We start from the raw sequence: 20,596 nt of genomic DNA, 5'->3' as shown, positions 1-20,596 counted from the left end.
TACAATTTAAATCATTAAAACATTATAACAATCATCATCATCATCATCATCATGGCCTTTGTAAACGTAGCAACATAAACCAGTTGGAGTGAGACCTGAGCCCAAGCCCCTTGTATTCCACAACCCTCCCTCAGAAGCCTTTTATGAATGAACCCTTCTCTCTCCTTGTGTGTGTGTGTGTTTTTTGTGAATGGAACTCCCAGCCGTGAATGAATCTCCGAACGCCCCGCGCTGATTGGCCCTGGGCTCCCCGGCCACGCCTCCTCGGGCCAGAGCGAACGCCACGCCGAGCCTTGATTGGCTGGGCGTGTCCCGGCCCGCCGAGGGAATTCCCCCCTCCCTCCCCGCGCGCTCCTCTTTGCCTCCATTCACAAAAAAAGTCAATGAAACAAAGAAGAAACAGAATAGCGGCTGTTTGGAGGGGAAAAGAGGAAACGAGTCTGGGCTGGAGGCGGGAGCAATCCTGCCCCAGAGAAGCAGCCAACGCAGTCGGTTAAAGTGGCATCAGGGTTTTCAGAGGCCAGCCTGGAAGATCTGGATTAAATCCAACCCCTTCCCCATATCTCCAGCCTTCCCAGGTGAGGAAAGAGAAGTTCTTCTATTGGAAAGAGGGTTCTAAGAAGGGTTGCAAAAGTCATGCAAAGGGGAGGGAAGGACCTTAGGCATGGCTATGGGGCCTAGATCTGGCATCTGGGGGAAGCTGATGCTGAGTTGAGAGGGTGCCAAGGGCAAGAAAGAGAGGGCAGAAGGGCCAAGGATGAGGTTAGATGGGGTTTTCCCCCTCCTCTTGGGATGGGGGAGATTAAGGTTCAAAAATGATCCACTTTCAGACCGCTTTAACTGCCCTGACTCAGTGCAAGGGAAGCTTGGGAGTTGTAGTTTGTTATGGCACCAGAGCTCTTTCTGACAGAGAAGGCTCAATGTTTTCTATGATTCTGTGCATTATAGGAATGCACATAATGCATTCCTATAAAGGTGCATTATAGCAGATTAGGTGGGAAGGAGGGGGGAGATCTCTATAACCCAGTCCTGTTTAAGGATTCAAGGTCCAGAACTACACTGCAGAAATAATCCAGTTTGAGACCGCTTTAACTGCCCTGGCTCAGTGCTAGAGAATTCTGGGGAACTGTAGTTTTGTGAGATATTTAGCCTTCTTTGTCAGAGAGAGCTCTGGTGCCACAATCAACTACAATTCCCAGGATTCCCTAGCACTAAGCCAGGGCAGTTAAAGCAGTCTTAAACTGGATTGTTTTCTGCAGTGTGTTTTGGGCCCAAGTCTACTGGAACCAGGGTTGCAGGCTGCTGCCCACAATATATAGTTCTTTTCCCCCCATCTTGATGAAATTTTCCTTCCCAAATTTCTAGCCTTGAAGAGAGTGAGAACACTGAATATTCTTCACGGCTAGATCTCTGATATTTTTGTGCTGGGTTTGCATTCCCTGGGTCTTTGGGTGCATCTACCCTCTCTATGGTGTCCTAATAGATAAGAAAGGTTTTGGTTTCAAAAGCTACAGAGCTATAGCAGGCGACTGAAATATTGTAAAATAAAGTGTAGGTTTCTGGATTCTCCAGAGCTCTTCATCAGGCAAACTGGCCGATAGAACTGGCTAAGGAAGAAAAGCAGGCAGGAAAGGCTGGCGTATGTGGAAGTCTGGGTGTGCATCTACACTGCAGAAATAATGCAGTTTGACACCACTTTTAAGTGCTGTCACTCCACCCATGGAACCCTGGGATTTATAGTTTTGCAAGGTCTTGAGCCTTCTCTGCCAAGAGAGTGCTGGTGGCTCACTAAATTACAAACCCCAGAATTCCACAGCATTGAGCCATGGCAGTTAAAGTGGGATCAAAGTGCATTACTTCTACAGTGTAGGTGCACCCTTTGCATGCCCCATTTCTTGGGAAGTGTGTGGCTTGTCAATTTATGGTTCTCTCTTGAATTTCATAGGATTTTCTTAGGCAAGGAGTACTTGGGATGCCTCAACTCTCCTTCTGTATGCTCAGCTGAAAGTTTAAGGGGCTGCAGTGTCCCAGATTTGGAGGCTGGAGGAAGCTTTGGAGGGGAGCATTTTTATTTGGAGACCCACATGCAAACTCACACACAAACAAACCCATAGCTCCAAAGTAAGTCTTCTTGAACCAGATTGGACTTAACTCTAAGGCAAATATGTATAGGATTGCTGCCATAGCTGGGGCAAAGTACAAATTGAAGTGGAGAGATAAGCAAAGGCAGATTTGGGATAAGGGGCAAGTCAGGCAGAGGCTGGTGAAAAACATGAGACAACTGGGCTTAGCAGGGTGTAAACACTAGTAGAGGGCACAAAGGCCGAGGAAAGGGGGAAATTGCAAAGGTGAGACCCAGGAGAGGGTGAAGCCAAATCTAGAAGGAAGGAGAAGCTTGCAGGAAAATAGAGGTGGAAGGGTAAACTTGGTAAGGGGTATACAAGAACCAGGAGAGGATGCCAAGGAAGGGAGAGGCCAAGTATAGAAAGGAGGGGTGCAAGTGAAGTATTGCAGGGGGCAAGAGAATGTGAGTTTCAGGGCATGAAGCCAAGGAAGGCTATGTTTGCAAAAGAAACAGAATGTGAAGAGGAAATGGTAAAGGACAAGAAAAGGAGAGGTTTAGGTGAAGGCCCCAAAGAAGTCGGTTAAGCAGATGGGGAAGGTAGGGTGTGGTTGCCAGAGCAATTGAAAGGTAGCAGGGACCTTTTGTTGGCTTCACCTTAAAGGAGATGTGGTTTGAAGGTGGGCAAGCTTGAGGATGGGTGTGTGCAGAGGAGTTACTAATGATAGGTTCCAATTCCCACTCTTCTCTGTTAAGTATCCTTTTGCTCTTAAGGTGGCTTTGTTTTGGGCTGGATCAGAGAGACTGAGGTCCAAAACACACTGCAGAAAAAAATCCAGTTTGAGACTGCTTTTACTGCCCTGGCTGGGTGCTAGAGAATGCTAGGAACAGTAGTTTAATGTGGCACCAGAGCACTTTCTGACATAGAAGGCTAAATGTCTCACAAAACGACAGTTCCCAGTATTCCCTAGCATTGAGCCAGGGCATTTAAAGTGGTCTCAAGATGGATGATTTCTGCAGTGTGTTTTGGACCTGAGAGAGAGAGAAAGAAAAAGTACTCTCTTGGTTTGGTATAGAGGTTTGAACATTGGACTGTGATTCTGGAGAAGAGAAGTCCCTGCTTGGTGATGAAACCTAGTGAGTGACCTTGGGCAAGTTGCATTCTCTCAGCCTGAGAGGATGGCAATGGCAGTGGCAAACCTCTGTAAAAACTTGCCAAGAAAACCCTCTGACAGCGTCGTCTTAGAGTAACCATAAACTGGAAACAACTTGAATGTACACAACAACAACAACAAGTTGTTTGGAGGATGAAAGGGAGGGCCAGCAAAATGGCCTAGTGCCTTAGTTCTCTCCCATTGTGTCTTCCCTATCTCTCTCCACCAGACATCAGTCCAAGATTCTTAGGTCTCATTCTGTGTTTTGTTCAGTCACTGCTGCCAGAAAACCTTCCTCACTTATTCACCCCCGTTTCATGATTCTACTTGTAGGTTTGGCTGCCTGCTCTCTGTGTCTGTGAAGAATCTGTGCTCATGACGGATGGGAGGATGAAAGGATATTTGGATCAGCAGGTGCCTTATACTTCTGCACAGGTGAGTGGACTAAAGAGAGCCAGTCTTTGGCCCCTTTCCTCCTGACAGAGGTCAGATTTACCTTTTAGTTTTACTAGCCAAAAGTGATCTTGACAACTGGCTTTTTTTTTTTTTTTTTGGTGTGACTATTTTTTTCCAGAAACCCTCAGGACATGGGATGCTGGAGAGCCGAGTTGTGATGCCCGCACGGAGGAAATCCATGGATCCAGGTGTGCCCCACGTCCCAGACTCGGAAGGTGTGTTGAGAGGACAGGCTTTGGAGAGAGATGGGTGGGATACTTATCCAATCCAGCATCCTTCAGGTGCTTTGGACTACAATACCTAGCACTTCTGGCAGCTTGGTGTTGGGAGTTGTAGCCTGAGATATCTGGAGGCTGTCAAGTTGGGGAAGACAGGTCTATGAGGAATCATTTGAAGAGACTGTGTGTGGATCGGATTGTAGCTGAATGATTGTAGCCTGAAATGTGAGTATAATGGCATCTGAGTTTAGCCTTTGTTCCCATTTTGCAGAATGAGGAAGAGAGACTGAACTCTTTTTCCTTTTGGTCTCCTAGGTTTGCCAGTTCCTTGCCAGTGCATTATCTTGAGTTCAGTGTCCAGTACTCCACTAGACCAATGTTCCCAACCTGGTGCTCTTAAAACATTTTGGACTAAATTCCTGTCATTCCCAGGAAATTGTAATCCAACATTTGGGGAGGGCAGAAGGCTGCAGTAGACTTTATTGTAGTCTTTCCCCAGCCTGAGGCCTTCCAAGATGATGTTGGACTGTATTTCCCATGACCTCTCACCACTGACTATTAGCTGGGCCTAATGGGAAGTGTACTCTTTCTAAAACATCTCAAGGGTACCAGGTTGGGTGTGAAGGCTTCTTGCCCCCAAATAGATATTACTTGCCTTACACAGTCCACAGATCATAATGAACTCCCAGTTCTTCTGAATAAATCGACTGTCCAATCTTTTTGATAGCTAGGTTATTTTCTTTAAGTGGCTCCCTCCAAAGGTGGATGTTAGTTTTGGTTTCTGGACTAGACATGATTCTAGGTTGGATCCTGACCCCTGGGCTTCAAATACAGCAACTTCTGTCTCTTCTTATACAGTTTGATGTGCATCCATAGGAAATGCTCTTTCTGAAGCCTCCAGTCTGAATAGGCAAACTATTCCCATCTGTGGTCAGTGAAGATGACCCTTCCCAAAACAAAGAGGGAAAGTCGTTTTGGAACGGCTGTGAAAACCCAGTTTCTAGCTTCAGTGTGCGGTGTCCCTAGGGGCAGGAACCAAAGGTGTGGCATTTTGCTTAGCCATTTTTTCCCTACTCCTGAGTGCATTGTTGCCAGGGTAGCCAGCAAACTCAAAGGTTCTTCCCACTTCACCCCCGATTTTAGCTGTTTAGTCATTAGTGGTCATCATCACTGCTGAAAGAGGACTTGAACCTGGACCACCCTTGCCCTAGTAAAGCACTAGCCATTATACCACCTTGTCTCTCTACATAGGAATAAGAGCCTAACAACTGTCTTCTGTGTTCTTGGGAATGTCCTTTTTTCACAATCTGGGTAGTTTTATCAGACATATGCACTACCCACACACTTTCTTCCTCTCCCATAGAATGTTTGTGCTCTTCACTTGGTGGCCCAAAGATCACAGCAGACAGCTGTTTGTAGATGGGGCAAAGATGGAGAGAATTGCAATGATGTAAGCTAGGGGTTTGAAATCAACATGGCACCATATTTCAGGGCTAGAGAAAGAGCACTCCTCTGGATGTAGTTTGACTCTGGTTCCGATCAGCCCCAAGCTTGGGGTAAGAGATGATGGGAGCTGCAGACCAATGATCTGCGGGTGGTATGGATTTCCCACTCTTGCCGTGTGTGTGTGTGTGCGCGCGTGCGTGCGCATTTTATAGGGCGCAGGGAGAAATGTATAGGAAACAGGTTTAAAAAATCTTACTTTGGGTTTACTTTGGGTTCTGTTATTGCCCTTTAACCTGTCCCCTGTCATTCCTGCTCTCCCTATTGCTCCTGCTGCATGGTGGATCATTGTATCCTAACTCCTTGCCTTGCAGATCTCTTCCATGACCTGAACTTCTTACAGGAAACATGGCTGGCTGAAGGTAAGGCTTGCGTTTGCATCTTGTCTGTTAGCTGTTTCCTTCTAGGTTGCTTCTCACCTTGCCTCCTCTTCCTCCCCACCTTCTCCTGTTGCTTCTGGATCTTTTGCATACATAGCTCAGTCTCTGGGCTTGGGTAAACTCAGGAATATGAATCGCATCATTGTGTCGGTATTTGCTTATGAAAGGAACTTGGCATGGGGCCCCCAAAATTTCCCTTTGCAGCCTGGTGGGCTGCTGGTAACTGTTGAGACTAGGGGGAGACAGCCTCTTTTGCAAATGTGTTGATCCACTACCTACTCTGAAGTTTTTGAAAGAAGCATGATTTTTCCCCCCCCCCCCCCAAGAAGAGTTTGAGTTCCTTTCCTTGATGGTTTGCTTTGGTTCTAGTGTCTGTCTTGACTGTTTGGTTTCTGACCAAGCAGCCGCCATCAGCTCGGGAAGGAAAACCTGTTGATTCCCTGAGAGTTTAATTAATGTAAACGGCAGTTAATTGCAGTTTGGGAGTTGGTCTTGTGGTTTTGTTCTTGTAGACCTGGATCTTGGGATCTGACATTTTGAAAAGGTTAAAAAGGCTATGGGACTTGTTTACTTTAACTTGTCGAGTTACTTACGTCTGCTTGGAAAGTGGAAGAGCGTTCTGGAGCCATTGGGGAGCTAAAGTAAAGTAAAGCATCTAATCGACATGAATGGCAAATTTTAAAAACAGAAAACAGTTTATAAACTGAAAAGGGGAATTCCACTTGCATGACTCAGAGATCCATGCACATCCCAGCAGGCCTTTCATATTAGCTAGAAACATGTAGTTGCATTACATTCTCGTGTTCGTCTCTTTTAAAATGATTGGTTTCCACCTGCCATACAGTTTGGGCATCTGATAACTAGAGCTGGGAAAGTTACTTTTTCAGTTACAACTCCTACAATTCCTGGCTGGGGAATTCTGTGAGTCATAGTCCAAAAAATTAATAATTGCAAGAAGAAGTATGTACTGGGTGTTGAGGAAAATGAGTATCTTGATACATGGCTCCTTTTTTTGTTTCATTTTGAAAGCTAGCCGTTGGATCTTGTGGTTTAAGAGAAATCTATTTTCCAGTTTGTGTTTCCCTTGGGATTATTATGGAAACAGTTTTCAAAAGGTTCTAAACCTGGATCTGCATCTTAGAAACAGAACCCGTTATACAAAGTGGAACTGACACATGCAAGCATATTTAATTTATATAATGTATTCTGGCAATATACTTTCCTTTTACACGCTCAATATGGTCCAAAGAACATACCTGTCTGACTGGTAGTTTGGCACTGAGAATACAGCCTGTGTTTTGTCGGAAATATATTAATGACCATCAGGACTAGATGCTTGGCTAGGAATTCTGTATTTTAAAAAGAGAATGCTCATTTTGTCAGGAATTTAATTAGCAAATGGGAACAATTCTGTGCTCTAGGACTGACTAATAAGGTTGAGAAAAGGTTGAAGAATAATTTTTGCACCCTTGCTTTGTATTCAGTGAAAGCAGAGAGTTTCTAGTTTAGGAGAAACTATACAAGTTTAAATTCATAGCAACTTGTGGATCTTTTAGCTAAAACATATCTTACAAAGAAAGATGGAAACACGTTTTCCAGGTCTGTGGAGTTGCTGTGCCATATCTTCAACTCTCTTTTTCTAGTCATACCCCAATTCTGACTCCTTCATAAACAACAAAGATATATTAATTAATAATAAGAGCAATATTTACTGTAGTAAAATGGTAGTGCAAGGCATTTTATGATGACCATGAGAATCATCTGGCTGTTTAGATTGATAGAATATAAAATATATTTATTGGATTAAAATTTCTGAATGAGAAAAAAATTCTAAATTCCTATGAAAGTTATTATGCAACAAACTAGGCATTTAATATTATAAATTTTATTCTGAAGCCAGAATTGAAGTTAGTAAATTTCTAATAACCTCAACTGCACCCAAGATGGCTTCCAACTCAACTTTGAAAATTTGGAGACGTTTTAAAAGAATGAATATTCTTTTGCATGAAAGTACCTGAGCTTAAAATCGTGATTACTTGGTTGGATATAGTCAGCCCTCTGCATCCATGGATTTTGCACCCATGGATTCAACCATGCACAGCTTGAAACATTACAATGCAATTGTATTCAAATGGGGAGAGCCACCGTGGTGTAGTGGTCTGCGTGTTGGACTATGTCTCTGGGTGACTTTGGCCAACTTACCTGCTCTCAGCCTCAGGAGAAGGCAAATGGCAAACCTCCTCTGAAAAAATCTTGCCAAGAAAATCTATGATAGGTTTGCCTTAGGGTCGCCATAAGTGAGAAATGTCTTAAATACAAACAGCAACAACAATGGGACTGGAGCATCCATGGATTTTGGTATCCACAGGGGATCCTGGAACCTCAGCGGTTACCAAGGTCCCACTGTATTTCAAGATCCCAAACACAGAAAAACCTAAGCATGGCCTTTTCCTCCCCCTGAAACCACCAAATACTACCAAAGTAGTTCAAGGAGCCTCAAAGTGAGTCTGAATTGTGACATCCCCAAAGGATACACACTAGAAAGAGATCCTTCTAATAAATCAGCATCTAGTCTACCCAATGAAAGATGCTGGTGTGTGTGTGAGTGTGTGTGTTTATGTGCCTTCAAGTTGCCTGTTGACTTATGGTGACCCCATGAATTTCATAGTGCTATCTGAGGTAAGGAATACTCAGAGGTGGCTTTGTCAGTTCATTCCTCTGAAAGCTAGTCTACTGCACCTGGTATTCGTTGGCTATCTTCCATTGCTTCTAAGATATTGTACCAAGACTGCAATCCGTTCCATGCTTGCTCATGTAGAATTGCACAGCACAGGCAAGTGAAAGCAAGATGAAGTAGAAAACCTGCCATGTTGTTGCTGGGTAAACAAAGAGAGGTGTTTAAGGAAAGAACATAATTTCATAGACTTGTATTCTAACTTGATCGGCATCCTGTGTTGAAAGTAAATAGGGGTATCCTAAGGCATATGCTACCACCAAGGCCACCCAGCAGGTTTCCATGACTTAGTGAGTAATCATACTCTGGTTTCCAGGGTTGTAGTGCTCATACCACTACATTACACAATTTTACTCCTTCCCTCCCTGTAGTACTTATCAGTTCCATTTCAAGTTGAGAAAAATCTGATTCAGCACAGATTAAATACAGCTAGATTATTTAGTAAAATACATTACTAAATACAAGGATAGATGTGAGTCTGTGGGCATGGGCAACATATCACAATTTATGTCAACTACTTATAGTTGTGGCCGATTGAGAAACAAGAGATTTTGTGAATTAGAAGGAAGCTTAGCAATGCATTCATTTGTTAGTCTATTCCTCTGGGCACAAGTTTGCCAATGCTTATCCTCTTAGAAGAATCACTGGAAGTTCATATCCTATATTTAGTCCATCTAATGTGGTTGTTTAGAGAGCCAGCATGCTGTAGTGGTTTGCGCATTGGACAAGGACTCTGGAGAGCAGGGTTTGAATCCCACTGGTGACCTTGGTTAAGTCATACTCTCTCAGCTTCAGAGGATGGCAATGGCAAGTTGCCTCTGAATAAATTTGCCAAGAAAACCCTGTGATAGCTTCTCCTTAGGATGACCATAAATCGGAAATGACATGAAGGCACACAGCAACAACAAAATGTGATTGATTGTCGTACAACATCCTGACAGCTGTGGATAAATGTATGTGTGTGGTGTGTGAAAAATTTTCCACAGGAAAATGTAGTGTTGGAAAAAATGTAAAGTTGAAGGCTTTCATGGCCGACATCCATAGTTTTTTGTGGGTCTGTAGGGCTATGTGGCCATGTTCTAGAAGAGTTTATTCCTGATGTTTCACCAGCATCTGTGGCTGGCATCTTCAGAGAAACTGGAAAAATTTCTATCTCACATCTGTGTCCTATACATCTCTTCTCATATTTCTATGTAACAGGACACAACAGGGACAGCCTTGTAAGGTACATCTCCTCTTCTCCTCACTTAGACTTTATTTCCCTTGCTGCCATTCAAAGTTCCGGAAGAGAGAAAGAATTATGCCTGGTTAGTTCAGGGAATGCAAGGAGTCAATGGGTGACAGTTTTTAAGCTTATCTTTGAAATGCAACTCCCCTGTTTGCCTCCCAAGTTGAGCTCAGCAAGTCGCTGAGATTTTACCTCCAGGATGGGCGGCAGAATGTGAGAGAGATTTGCCCCCCTCAAAAAAAGAAAAACCCTGAGATTGTAATTGCTCATAATAACCAAAGACATCACAGAGCTGATGTCTGATTCTTGATGTGAGTGATGTGGGTGTGCCTAAGACTCTTTTGAAATTTCTTTGTGTGGCAGCCTGTGGTTTATTGCCTGTAGCAAGGAACAAGGGAAAACAGGCGCTGAAGAATACAGTAACCACCTTGTTTTGGATCAAAGACTTATTTAGCCAAGTATCTTCTGCAAACAGTGGGTAAATCACATGCCTCTGAATATTTACATGCAGGGACTGTTAGGAGAGAGCAGGTTCCCCACAATCTGCCTCTGGAATCTGGTATGTTGTCTTTTATTGTAAGGCAAGGACCTAAAAACCCCCACTTTTCCCCATTCTTATTTCTTTACATAGAAAAACAAGCTTCAACTGAAAGAAGTTGGTAGCATAAGCTTTTGTAGATTTAAGTCTACCTCATCAGATGCATGACGTGCCATACCTAGGAATAGGCCTAAGGTATTGCAAGATCTCTTTGCGTCCTGATCCAGATTAACATGGATCTTTTGATTCTACCACAAAAGTCTCTTTGGTGCCCTTCTTCACCATCCTCCTGATGCTGATGCTGCTAAAAATTCCAGCTAGTCAGAGAATGAGGAAGGAAAGGGTGCAGTGGTGAGTAGGAAGTTTTTTTGTCAGAGGCATTGTGAACCGAGGTATGCCTTTAATTAAAACAACTTAAACCTCACTTGAAAAAGATAAAATGCAATTAAAAAGATAACAAAGCAATCAAGATGATATAAAGAAATACAGAAACCTTAGCCTATTTCTTTAAAAACTAAAAAGTCTATTTTGTTTTAAAAGCCTGTTGGAATAAAAATTATGGTATTTTGCCAGGGCAGTAAGGAGAGGAGGTTTCTGGACTACCAGAGTAGGGGCAGCCACGAAGAAGGCCCTCTCTCATGGCCCAACCTATGCCTGTGATGGTGGTGGGACTGAGAAAAGGGCCTCTTCTGAGGATCTCGGGGCCTGGACAGGCTCCTACAGGGATATACAGCCTGGCAGATCACCTGGAACTGAACAATTTAACGCTTTATGGTACAATTGGCTGTCCTTATCCACGGAGTCCTTATCCATATATTCCAAATAGCAAAGCTTCAGTTTGCTATTTTATTTAAGGGACACTGTTTTACTATCGACTGTATTTAATGCGACTTCAATCTCCACAAATTTTGGTATCCACCAGGATGGTCCTGGAACCAAATCCCAGCAGATACCAAGGGCCCACTGTATACCATTTAACAGACTTCCAGATAAAAGCAACATAATAATTGAAATACAATAAAAGCATAGTAATAAAAACAACAGAAAAGGCAGCAAGAGATAACACTATGCATGTGTACACTTCAAGAGTAGGCAGCACTGGCAAGATCTGGAGTGTGCAACATACAGATTGTAGGCTACTTCCTTTTTCTTGCATCCTCCAGAACCCTGGACACTACTAAAAATCTCAGATTTTGTCTCAATGTGTGCAGGAAGCATGACCTTGCTTTAAAGGAGAATCAGCATCCCAGAACCCATTTCAATTGCTGTTGCTTCATTCTCTGGAATCTTAGGATTTGTAGTTTAGGGAAAGCGCTTAGCATTCTTTGTTAGAGAGTTCTAGTGCTATAGTTCAGTAGAACTCTAGCAGAGAAATCTGAAGTACCTCCCCAAATGGGAAAACTCAGGATTCTGTAGGATGGAATCATGCCAGTTAACATGATATCAAGCCGTTGCAATTGCGTTGTTCAGAAAAAGTCTATTCCCCCCCACACAAGAATCTGCCACTTTGCAGAAATGAAGTTCATCTAATGATCATGGTTCCATCCTGTGGAATCCTGGGATTTGTGATTTGGTGAGGTATTCATCCTGGTCTGTCAGAGCTCTCTGGGGCTTCACCAAATTACAAATCCCAGAATTATATTATTAATAACATCATTGTTAACAACAACAATAATAACAATAAGAGTCATGGCAGTTATTTTTGCAGTGTGGATATACCCATTATGCAATTTACACACTTCTCTCATGCCTTGTTATGAATGTGAAATGTATTTTTTATGTGCTATGTTGAAGAGTTAAATGTTTATGTTCTTTGTAACTGTGCTTGTCAAATAAAGATATATAAAAATGTGAACTGTATTTATTTTACCTCTGCTACCACAGTGCCCAATGTTGTGGCATTGTGTGCATGTGTATGTGGTCTTCGCCAGGTTCCAGGAGGGTTAAAAGTAATCCTTGCATAGGTGAAATTAGCTCTTGGACCCACTGAAAGTGCCTACCACTGGGTCTGATGAACAGTTTGCAATGATTATTTGGAAGCCTAACAGTTTTCTATGCTGCCACCACTGTGCCACGAACCCCTCAATTCTGTCTATTGATCCAATATCCATCCAGCTTGGATTGAGAGGGGAAAATTCTGAACGACTTGGCTGGTGGCCAACCAACCCCGGCGTATGTGAAATATATTTTCGTGGAAGATGCTCACTGTCTCTGGGAGGAACCAACAAGCTCACAGTGATCCGGCCTCATTCAAACACCCGATCTATACTGGATTAAAACGTGAGATGTATATAGCTCTCCAATCTTGGCTTAAGGATGTCCAGAGATGGTGAGTCTCTTTAATAAAATAAGCTAGTTATCTTTTTCGTTCTCTAAAGCAAAACAAAATACGGACTCAAGTTTTGATTTTAGCAGTTGGACTCTTTAAGGCTGTGATTCTTTGCCCACTTACTTGAAAGTAAACCTGCTTGAACTCTATGAGACTTACTTCTCAGTAAGCATGCATAGGCTTGTACAGGAAAAACTCTTGACTTTATGATTTTCTTAAGGGAGATCAGGGAGAAAGATAAGACTGGGGCCAGCTGTTTCCGTTGTGAGTTTGCATTTCAAAGGTCTCTTATCATGAAATGTACATCATATTAGTAGATACACCAAGATAGTCCCCGTTTCTTTTTATTTTTCAGATCTTTAGCAGTTTCTAAATAGATTTTTTAAAAAGGTTTTACAAATTAAAATGGTGATTGCAGAATATAATAAAAGGGTCCCTTGTTCTGAAAAATCAGTTCTCATTTTACGCCTCTGTTGGACTATACAGCCTTTGTCAACTCTTCCATCCATGAAATTTCAGATGTTTGGAATAACCACTTCCTTACAGGAGAGAACATTTTGATTGCATACTATTTTAATAATAATGGTACAGTAATAGTAATCTTCATAGAAAAAACATCCGTGAAAAATGCCAAAGCTGCAAGTCCATGCAAGTTTCTCTTAGAAATGGTAGCATAAATAGTATACTGAGAGCTCGCAGTCTTTTCTTTCAAGATTGTGGCTGAGAAACTGAGATAGACACTGAGGGTGGATTGTCTCCATTACTTATTTCTGTTCAGGACTCTTTCCAAACCCACAGATCCCATGGTGAAAAAAAGACTCTCCGGGAGGCCTTTTAGCAGGGATGTAGGACATTGCCTCCCCCCAAATAAGAATTCTGTACCATCAAGGAAATTTTCCTTCCCAAATTTCTAGCATTGCAGTAACTTAAAACCTAAGATGAGCATTGAGAAATACAGTCTAGGTGTCCAAAGTTAAAGGGCAAAGTTACTGAGGGAGCTTTGCAAGCACAACAAATAAGAGTTCTAGGCATGAATGATTTCCAATGACTCTCCCTCTGCAAAGCTAAACATTTGGAGACGGAAGTAAAGTTTCATTTGGAGAACAGTATATTTATGGGGAAGTAATGCTTTAATTCCTCCCCATTCTCTCATAGCCACAATTCTGGTACCCTTTTGGAACCAGGAAACATAATGTATTTTTAAGCTTTTCCTCTCTAATATAATGCATCTGAGGAAGTAGATGCATTTCTTTCTTTCAGTTAGTCTCAAAGGTGCTACAACAAGATCTCCCTATGTACTGATTCTACAGACTAACATGGCTATTATCTTTGAATCCTCACTGATATTTTTTTAGAAGAGTTAAAGATTTTTTTTTAAAAAAAGAGTTAGATTTATTCTTGAGATTCAAGGTGTTCTTCCATCATGTTTGTGGTTGGAGGCATAACTGGTTAAGGGCTGGTTTTTGTAGTTTCAAACAAAAAAGGGGAGGTAGGCTCCCAACAGTCCTAAGGGACAAGCTTAGATGCATCCTGAAACCATCACAGGAAATACAGTATATTTGGATGCCTACTTCATCTTGATAAACCGGACTACAACTCCCATCACCCACAACTATTGACCATTGAGTGGAGTGGATGGAAGTTGTAATCCCAAACATCTGGAGGGCAGCTGGGTGGGGAAGCTGATCTACTATTTTTCATTTCCTTTTATGGCTCAAGCAAACAGGAGGGTACATCTACACTGTAGACATAATGCAGTTTGTCATCACTTTAACTGTCATGCTCCATCTTGCTGATTCCTTGGATTTGTAGTTTTGTGAGGCACCAGTCTTGTAAGACTATAAATCCCAGGATTCCATAGGATAGAGCTACAGCATCATTATCATTAAAAGTGATGCTAAACTGCATTATTTCTGCAGTGTAGATGCACGCCCAAACTTCCACATAAGTCAGCCTTTCCTGCCTGCTTTTCTTCCTTAGCCAGTTGTGTTGGCCAGTTTGCCTGATGAAGAGTTCTGGAGAATCCAGAAGCCCACACTTTATTTTATGATATTTCAGTTGTCTACTATAGTTCTATGGCTTCTGAAACCAATATCTTTCTTATGGATTATTACACCATGACATTTGGCCATTGTCAGAACGATTGGTAATAATAACAACCTTTTGCTTGAGATGTTGGAGGTACAATGCTCAGGGTTTTAGAGGCTCCACATTTTATGAACTGCATGTACCTGAGCACATGTTGGTCAGAGCAAAAATGTTGGCTGCAATCCTGTATGCATGCTCTGACCTGGGGAAAAATCCCATGAGCTCAACCGGGGATTATATCTGAGCAGACTTGCAAAGGAGAGCTTTCTTTGTTTGAACATTGTTTCTGCTTGGATTATATTTGTAACATAAAGAAGCAATATAAAAGAGGTATCAGATTTCTATCCTGCTCCCCAAGTTTTAAATTAATTTTTATTTCACTTTTCCTCAAACAGGTTTAATCGTTTTCTCCCATTCTGGTTCTTCCTTTTTTTTCATGATGCTCAGGAAAGGAGTATAGAAGCTATCCTCCCCATTTTATCCTTGTAAATCACCTGTGAGATAGGTTAGTCTCCAAGAGGATGACCTGTCCCCATTCAGCAAATAAGGATCAGACTGGAGTTTGGGCTTGGGTCTCTGCAGTGTAAACATAATTCTCTGATGGTGTAGTGGAGCCTGGATCAAAGCCCCTAGGGCTTCTCCATTAGCAGTCACCCTCCCTCCTCTTAGGCTTCCCTATTACCTCTTAGTTGAGCTGCAATCCCCAGAGCTGAAAGGGGGAAAAGTAGATTTGTGTATTGCAGTGAACTATTCCTGTGCCGATGGAAGGTATTTTGTGGTGGTTTGAACTTGAGAAGACAACACTCATTTGGTTTACTAAAAAGATCTCTGATAGAAATGAAAGGCCTCTACACTAGAGGAATGCAGTGCATCTGTGGTATCAGCTGGAGTTTGTTCTAGGACCCTTGTGGATATCAAAATCTGTGGATGCTCAGGTCCCGTTAGGTACAATAGAGTAGTAAAATGATGTCCCGTATATAAAAGAGCAAAATTAAGGTTTGCTTTTTGGAATTTATATGTTATATTATTATATTATATTGTATATTATATTTTGCAGAATAATTTCATATCATCTGAAGGGGAAATACAGTGGATCCTTGTTATACGCTGGGGTTTGGTTCCAAGATCCCCCGTGTATAACAAAATCCGTGTATGCTCAAGTCCCATTAAGTGTAATGGCATAGCAAAATGGTGTCCCTTATAAAAAATGGAAAATCAAGGTAAATTTATACTTTTTTGGAACATTTTCAAACCGTGTATGCTTAAATCCGTGTATAAAAAATCTGTGTATAAGAAGGGCCGACTGTACCCTCATTCCCCCTCCCATATCTCTCTGGATTTTGTTAGTCTGGCTAGAGTAGATCCACACATAATTTGTTGAATGTGTAAGTAGATAAACCCCAATTGGTGCCCTCTCTTTGGGACTAACAAAATTCAGGTCACAGAATGCAGTTGAAGATCTCTCTCTTTTTAGAAACACTAGAATAAATGTATCTGGATTGGGACACATGGGAAAACACTAACTTGGCTATTTTAAAAAAATACTTTCACCATGGGGGGGGGGCTTAAAAAAAGAAGCCCACTGACACATCAAAATATATTACAAACAGTCATTTGCTTGGGTTTCATTTCACGTCTTTCAATCCCAGTGCCGATGCCAGCTAAGGAATCCTGGGAATTGTAGTCCAAAAAGGAACTCTTTTTTCAGGAAGCCCCCCCCCCCCCAGCTTTCCTAGTATTAAGCTTTCTCTGCTTTCTATGCCCTTGCAGCTTCCCTGCCCCCACCCCCTGAAATTGCAGCATCTGTTTTAGCTATTTTTATTTAAATAATGCTGAATTTGCATGACTTCATGCTTCCATTAAATGGTGATTATGAAGTCATCAGTTTCCTTTCACAGGCCTTCAGTGAATGGGGGGCATGGTGGGGAAATGTGGCAAACAGGTGCAGCTGCCCAAATTCAGCACTTTTTAAAAAAACAAATAAGGAAATCACCCAAGGTCTGGTAATGGAGGAAGATGTGAGAAGGTGAAGGCTGGGCAGTGTGAACCTTCTGCTCAGACCAGTTCCAGGAAGGTCAGGCTTTTTGGTGATGAAATGAATTGAGCACGAGTCAGTCTAAAACAGATCACAAGATCTTTGTATGGATTGCACCATTTACTCATGCAAATATGCAGGACATCATAAATGGCAAGACGCTGTCTAGAAAAAAAGCCACAGCGGTCACCTTGGGAAAGGTTCTTTGTCTCCATATAGCCCAAATTGCAGGATTTTTGTACGGACATGTGTACGCCACATAAGTAGAGTTGCCAATGTTTGTGGGTCATTTCCAGGTTAGAGTCAGGGATGCAATTTATCCAGTTTTGTGGGCTGCCTTCAGCTCCTAGAAAAATTGGGGCCTGCAGTGATTCTGACCTAGCAATCCTAAACAGAAGGTCTGCCTCAAAGTTGAGGGACCTCTTTCGGTGGGAAGGCTAAACTTAATTCCAGACAGTGGCGTCATCAGGGGTGTGTGCATGGGATGCAGTCTGCACTGGGTGACACTCCAGAAGAGGAGTGACACCTGGTCAGACCCTCCTCCTGTTATGCCCTTGTCAGCTTTCCCGTGGCATTGGAGGCATCAGAAGTTTGCCCGAAAGTTGTGGAACCTCTTTTAGTCTGACGGTCAAACTTAATTCCAGGCAGTGGCTTCATTAGGGGGCCGCAATCTACAGTAGGTGACATCCTAGAAGATGGCTGACACTTGGTTGGACCCTCCTCCTGCTATGCTCTCCTCAGCTTTGATGCGACAGTAGAGGCCTCCTCATGAGGAGCCCTCCACTGTCGTGGTAAAAGAGAGGGCCAAGCATGTCCTTTTAGCTTTTGAACCCCCCCCCCCCCCATGTCAGCTGCCTCCCCCCTGGGTGACACCATAATCTATGACCAAGGAAGTTGTAGTCCAAATAAACATCTTTTCCTGCCCTTCTTGGTTTGAATTGAATGGGTTAAAATGGTAGGAATGATTACAGAGAAAGATTTTTTTAAAAAAATTTGCCTTCCCAAAAGAATACCTGATTTTAATCACCCACATCCCATCCTCATGACTGCTTTTAACCAAATGAATAGATATCAGGAAATCTGGGTTCTCAAACATCAAACTTGGCCTTCCAGTCTGTTATCATTTTAAATTGCTGGAAACAGACCTGGTTGGTCAATTGGTCCCCTTTAAAATACAGTGTCCACACACACACACACTGAATTATCCAAAGGCTGGTCAAAGTAGGGCAGTATACCCATTTAATTCAACACCACATGGAAAGCATTATAAAGCACTAATTTCTTGGAGGACTTGCAAGTTCTATTTATACTACACATGCAGGAAACAAAAACATATTTTTAAAAGCATGAATGGTCCAGGGCTGGAGCTGCAGGGGAGAGGAGGAGACAGAAGGAAAGTTTTTAAATTAGGATTTCAGATGTGAATGATTTCTTTTCAAACAATCTAAGATTTCAGATGCAAGTGATTGCTAACATTTTGTTGGAGTAGGTACAATCAAAAGCTTGTGATTCAGAACTCAGGTTATTTTTATACTACAACCTCTAGAGTCATCCCCAGCGTGGCCATGCTACCTGGGGGTCCTGGGAATTATAGGCCTGTTACAGACTGCCAAAATAAAGCTGCTTTGGGTCTCTTTGGAGGTATGCTATTTAAATGATGCATGGGTCCTAAGAGTCCGGAGGTCGCACCAAAGCCACACTCCATTGCTAAGCACTGGAGTGCAGCTTTGGTGCAGCTTCCGGATTCTTAGGATGCAGCATACCTCCAAAGAGACCTGAAGCAGCTTCATTTTGGCAGTCTGTAACAGGCCATAGTCTAAAATTAACTTTTTCCAAACTCTGTGGCATTTGTTTATCCACCTGCCTGAGAATAAGACTCACTGAAGTCAACGAGGACTCAGTTTTGAATGAGACATTTATAGGGTTCTGTTGTTAACTTCCCAAAAACATAAATTGGGGAAAGCTCAACAGAAGCAAATAAGAGATCAGAGAGGAGATCCCATTTCAAGAAGGCAGCTTAGTTTTAACATCAGTTGGGTGAGAAATTCACCTCCTTTAGCACATGGATGGACTCTATAAAAGAGGTCACAGGTATGAATTTGCAGGAACTAAGTAGAGCAGTGGAGGACAAGAAATCTTGGAGATGTCTCATCTACAGGGTCACCATGGCTTGAGATTGACTTGAGGGTGGATAACAACAACAAGAGCACAAGGGAGGGGAACCTCCAGCCTCTGGATCTAGCTTATGTGATATCTTTGATCTTTGATAAATGTGTCCTTTTGTGATGTCTTTGCTAGCCCTTAGTTGTGTTCCTCTTCTGATATTCAATTAACCAAGAGTAAGACTCACTGAGTCTTACTTCTGAGTTAGGCCCCATACAGACAGGCCGAAATAAAGTTGCTTTGGGTCACTTTGGAGGTATGCTGTTTAAATGATACATGCATTTTAAGAGGTCAGAAGCTGTGCCAATGCTGCGATTTTAAGAGGTCAGAAGCTGTGCCAATGCTGCGCTCCAGTCCTTAGGATGGCTTTGGCACAGCTTCCGGACTCTTAGGCCTCATGCATCCTTTAAACAGCATACCTCCAAAGTGATCCAAAGCAGCTTTATTTTGGCCTGTCTGCATGGGACCTGACATGCCTGGAATAGTGTTGCCAGGCATCTCAGGTCCTCCAGGTCCAGGAACAGGCATCATGCAGCCCTCCAGAAGTTGCTGAACAATCAGTCCCAGCATTCTTTGTCAATGGCAGTGCTGGCTAAGACTACTGAAAGTTGGAATGCCACAACCTGAGGGTTACATGATTCCTACCTAGTCCTAGTATTTTAAATTATTCTTCTCCTGTACTGATTCTTCTGTCTGGATCTTCCTTCTTTTCAATCTCAGCCACAATCTTAAGCCAAAGAAAAGCTATGGTTAATATATAGGGAGGAGCCAAATATGGTCTCTGATCAGATAATTTTCAGTACCACCCAAAAACAGCGAATGTACTGTAGATGGATTCCTAAGGAAATAAAGGCACTGTCCATGGGTTTGTGTAAGATAGGAGGCATTCTGTCACCCTGAAAATCATTCAGAAGAGAACAACAGTGATAATGGAAAATCCTATAATACACGTTGTAAAATGACAAAGAAAGTTGTGGGTTGACTCATTTTCTCAAGCTGTTCAGGGCTGCAGGCAACCTGGCATGGGTTGCTTGCCTTTCTGCATGTTTGTGCTTAGTTATGGTCTGGATCGTTTGCCTTAAACAGTGAGGACTAGTGACATAGCCAATCTACCTTTAAAGCCCAGGTTTGCACTAGGTATGCCCTAGCTTCTAATTCCAGCTTGATTTGAAGCTTGAAGCAATTGGTACTACATGGAGAAGGAAGAAAAAATCTCTAGGTTTTTTGATGTTTCAAAGAAAAGAGAAGAGACAGCTTTGCAAATGGGCAAATCTACCAGGGAAAAGATTATGCAGAAGTAATTGTAATCCCAAAGGGAAAAAACAGCTTCAGTCTCCTGGCAGTGATCGGCTCCTGTCTCATACTGTATATAGCCAGTTTCCCCCCCTTTTTCTTTTCATTCTTTTTCTTTCTTTTAGTGCCTGGTTTTAATAAAGAATTGAATAGGATGCCAAATGTTACTTGCCCTTCTTTTTTGCACTTTGCAGCTCAGGTTCCGGACAGTGATGAACAATTTGTGCCTGACTTCCATTCAGAAAACTGTAAGTACTGCTGTAACTGGGGAGGCGCAGAGGAGGGGAAGGTATCGCTGTGGTGTAGAAAACTGGAAAAATACAAACTACTGGAATATGATGCAAATGTCTGAAACTCTAGCAGCTTGATCCCTTTCTGCTGAAATCAGCAGGCTTAATCTATTTTATATATGAAG

The 20,596-nt window shown here is 42.4% G+C and overlaps 1 protein-coding gene across 3 annotated transcripts in view; it reads left to right on the top strand.

The window, feature by feature from the left end:
• Positions 1 to 341: 341 nt before the first annotated feature.
• ETV4 (ETS variant transcription factor 4) overlaps positions 342 to 20,596 on the top strand; it is a 34,113-nt gene continuing 13,858 nt past the window's right edge. The window contains exons 1-6 of one of the 3 annotated variants that reach the window (XM_042477279.1): positions 342 to 578; positions 1,946 to 2,121; positions 3,550 to 3,651; positions 3,791 to 3,887; positions 5,708 to 5,755; positions 20,376 to 20,429. In XM_042477279.1, the coding sequence (XP_042333213.1) occupies positions 3,592 to 3,651; positions 3,791 to 3,887; positions 5,708 to 5,755; positions 20,376 to 20,429 (259 nt within the window). In that variant the 5' untranslated portion in view covers positions 342 to 578; positions 1,946 to 2,121; positions 3,550 to 3,591. The remainder of the gene's footprint in view (positions 579 to 1,945; positions 2,122 to 3,549; positions 3,652 to 3,790; positions 3,888 to 5,707; positions 5,756 to 20,375; positions 20,430 to 20,596) is intronic. The other 2 variants (XM_042477280.1, XM_042477281.1) reach the window with 2 other exon arrangements.

The sequence above is a fragment of the Sceloporus undulatus genome, chromosome 6, assembly GCF_019175285.1.
Source record: "Sceloporus undulatus isolate JIND9_A2432 ecotype Alabama chromosome 6, SceUnd_v1.1, whole genome shotgun sequence".
NCBI classification, from domain to species: Eukaryota; Metazoa; Chordata; class Lepidosauria; order Squamata; family Phrynosomatidae; genus Sceloporus; species Sceloporus undulatus.
This window is presented reverse-complemented; position numbering and strand designations above follow the sequence as displayed.